Raw genomic sequence first — 3,667 nt, 5'->3', positions numbered from 1 at the left:
CGCGAATCGCAGCCTCTGGCACCAGGGTCGCTCCGTCCATGACTTCCTACAGTTATTTCCAGTCGTCGGCTATGTTGTCTGTCGGAGGCCTGGGCGGCGGCTCGGTGCGTTTTGGGCCGGGGGTCGCCTTTCGCGCGCACAGCATGCACGGGGGCTCCGGCGGCCGCGGTGTGTCCGTGTCCTCTTCCCGCTTCGTGTCTTCGTCCTCCTCCGGGGGCTACGGCGGCGGCTACGGCGGCGTCCTGGCCGCGTCGGACGGGCTGCTGGCGGGCAACGAGAAGCTCACCATGCAGAACCTCAACGACCGCCCGGCCTCCTATCTGGACAAGGTGCACGCCCTGGAGGCGGCCAACGGCGAGCTGGAGGTGAAAATCCGCGACTGGTACCAGAAGCAGGGGCCCGGGCCCTCCCGTGACTACAGCCACTACGACACCACCATCCAGGACCTGCGGGACAACATTCTTGGTGCCACCATTGAGAACTCCAGGATTGTCCTGCAGATCGACAATGCCCGTCTGGCTGCAGATGACTTCCGAACCAAGTCTGAGACGGAGCAGGCTCTGCGTATGAGCGTGGAGGCCGACATCAACGGCCTGCGCAGGGTGCTGGAGGAGCTGACCCTGGCCAGGACTGACCTGGAGATGCAGATCGAGGGCCTGAAGGAAGAGCTGGCCTACCTGTAGAAGAACTATGAGGAGGAATCAGTGTGCTGAGGGGCCTAGTGGGAGGCCAGGTCAGTGTGGAGGTGGATTCAGCTCCAGGCACTGATCTCGCCAAGATCCTGAGTGACCTGCGAAGCCAATAGGAGGTCATGGCCAAGCAGAACCGGAAGGATGCTGAAGCCTTCCTCTATTCTATAGAAGGTTTCCTCTATTTCACATTAAAAGAACAGACAACAAAAGCAGAAAACATTTCTCACATTAGTGTCCATCTTTCCATTAACCTTTATAGAGCAAATTATCTATCCACTTATTTGCAACACCCTTTTTGAAGCATTATTGCTATGTATTCAATATTGCATAATTCAAGTGCGCAGTGTAATGCACACTGAAGCTGAGCATGATGCTGCGTACACGTAGTCCCAGCTACACGTGACGGAGGGAGGAGGATTACTGGAGACCCAGGGTCTGAGGCTGCAGAGAGTTATGATCTCACCACTGAGCTCTAGCCTGGATGACAAAGCAAGACCATGTCTCTAGAGGAAAACACATGTAATTTCACATGTGCTCACCTGTGCATCCAATATAACAATCCAGATAATGATGAATTACGCTTAAAAGCTTCCCTGTCTTCCTGTGATTCCTGTGTCCCAGTCATTTTCCTCTCACCATACTGAGTCAATCTCTCATCTTTGTTACCTCAGATCTATTTTTCAAGATTTTGTTGAAGTGAAATCTTATAGTTTCCATTTCATTTGTGTGGCTTCTCGGTCAGCATAATTACCTATGAGTCAGTAATTTGGTTGTGAACAAAGAATGTGTTGATTCTCATGAGGAACAGTATTCCAGTTAATGAGTGCCTCCTTACTATTTCTTTATAAATCTCCTTAATATTTGTGTTATTTCCAGTTTCTGAGTATGAAAAATATAGCTTCTACTTGGCCTGGAGATGTAGGCATCCCATAAAAATTATATGATTTTTACAACAACTAACCTTACTGAGCTGCAAATCAGCACATTTTCTTTAATACACGAGTTTATTGATGTTATAGGACAAAAAAGAGCCTTTACATCTTGAGAAAGTCAGTGACTTTCAGGGATAAACAGGAAGAGAATATGACCTTATCTGGGGCAGTGTCCAGCAAATTCAGATAAGCTAATGCAAGACTAAATTAGACATTGTAAACAATTGAGTATAATAAAGAAGCTGTTGTTTAAATGATCAGAGGACATATGACTGAGGGACTCCTACTGCTATTGAAACCTTTCTCCTGGGATTGAGGACACATCACAAAAATCTCCACGCTCTCCCTCCTGAGATGGTTCTGCCTGGGCAAGGGGAACAGGAGCTGTGGCCAAAATGCATCCAGACACACCTCCCCTACCACCACTACATTACCAAAGAATTAACATGCAGGGGCAAAGCCACTAACATCTCTGTATCACTGGCACTGGAGCAACTCATAGAAACTGTGTTAGCAGAAAGAAAAGCTCCAAAGCTCTGTCCATTCTCTCAGGAATGAGACTCATGTCCCACCTCCTCTCTTTATCCTCAGGAAAAAACAGCCTCATCCTGCTGGGAAGGGCAGAAAAGAGGAAGCTGAAGACAGCAGTGTAAGACATAGTGGCTGCTGGAAGAAGATCTGGGGAAAAACAAGGAGACACTCTACCTAGGAATGGGAGGAAGATGCGTGGATCAGCATCACACCTGCAGGAGGGGCAGGGATACTTGGAAGGACACACCCTGAGCCAGGACTGCGATGTCTGCCTGGAGTATGGCTCCCTCAGGAGGACAGAGAGTGCCTGTTTGCTGCAGTCCTTCCCACCACATTGACAACTGTCAGGTCCTTGTGGCTCTGGCAAGAACTGAGGGAGATGAAAGTCAGAGTCTCCCTGGATAGCACAATTTAAGGACCAAAGCCAAGAGGGAAACAAAATTAAGGTGTCACTGGAGGAATCTGAGTGTCTGGTGACTGCAGAGGAGAGGCACTTCAATTCCGGCAGCCACCGCAGTCATGACTTTCAAATGTAGCCCTGAGTAGTTTCACATAATTTTCTACAATAAAGGCCTAGAAAAGATAGGGTGTGAGCATTTATGAAAAAATGCAAAAATTATAAAACAAATAATTAGCTGTCATCCGGAATCTGATAGGAGTATCTGTGGAACATAAATTTTGAAATAACTGCATAAATACTTTGAAACATTTACACTTGATCCCATAGTTAGTCCACATATAACTTCATAAGAAATTGCCAACATGCAGTTATTTTAATAACTAATACTTTATGAATACCATGCTGATGAATGGAACAAAGACCACAGAGTAGGGTCTATTGGAACTATTGGTAAAAAGCCAACATTGTAAAATATTTAGAGAGATTTATTCTGAGTCAAATGTGAGGCCCGTGCCCTGTGACGTAGCCCCAGAAGATCTTGAGAACATGTGCCCAAGTGGTTTGATGGCAGCATAAATTTAATAACATCAGTCGATACGTGTGAGATATATGTTGACTTGGTCCATAAACACAAAACTGCTAGAAGCAAGGCAATGTGGGGAGGGGATTACAGTTTACAGGTGGATTCAAAGATTTTCTGGTTGGCAATTGATTGAAAGACTTAAGTTTTTTATCTAAAGACCTGAAATCAGCATAACAAAGTATCTGGGTTAAGATAATGGGTTTTGGAGAACATGATTCTTATTATTGAAGAAGTCTCTTTTTTTTTGAGATGGAGTCTCGCTCTGTCACCCAGGCTGGAGTGCAGTGGTGCGATCTTGGCTCACTGAAAACCCCGCCTCCTGTGTTCATGTCATTCTCCTGCCTCAGCCTCCCGAATAGCTGGGACTATAGGCGCCCGCCACCACACCCGACTAATTTTGTGTATTTTTAGTAGAGATGGGGTTTCACCATGTTAGCCAGGATGGTCTGGATCTCCTGACCTCGTGATCTGCCTGCCTCGAGCTCCCAAAGTGCTGGGGCGACAGGCGTGAACCACCGTGCCCGGCCCC

At 47.2% G+C, this 3,667-nt stretch overlaps 1 protein-coding gene across 1 annotated transcript; it reads left to right on the top strand.

Moving 5' to 3' along the window:
- The first annotated feature begins 203 nt into the window (after positions 1-203).
- LOC126947404 (keratin, type I cytoskeletal 19-like) lies at positions 204-683 on the top strand. The gene has a single exon (XM_050778064.1). It carries the CDS (start codon positions 288-290, stop codon positions 681-683), a length of 396 nt encoding a protein of 131 aa, XP_050634021.1. The 5' UTR covers positions 204-287.
- Positions 684-3,667: the final 2,984 nt, after the last annotated feature.

The sequence above is a fragment of the Macaca thibetana genome, unplaced genomic scaffold (genome assembly GCF_024542745.1).
Source record: "Macaca thibetana thibetana isolate TM-01 unplaced genomic scaffold, ASM2454274v1 unplaced_scaffolds237, whole genome shotgun sequence".
In the NCBI taxonomy this organism is placed as follows: Eukaryota; Metazoa; Chordata; class Mammalia; order Primates; family Cercopithecidae; genus Macaca; species Macaca thibetana.
Note: the sequence above shows the minus strand (reverse complement) of the source record. Positions and strands in the feature narration are given on the sequence as shown.

What these genes read in the sequence shown, in the direction of transcription:
- LOC126947404 (XM_050778064.1), top strand. Translation starts at nt 288, where the DNA reads ATGCAGAACCTCAACGACCGCCCGGCCTCCTATCTGGACAAGGTGCAC.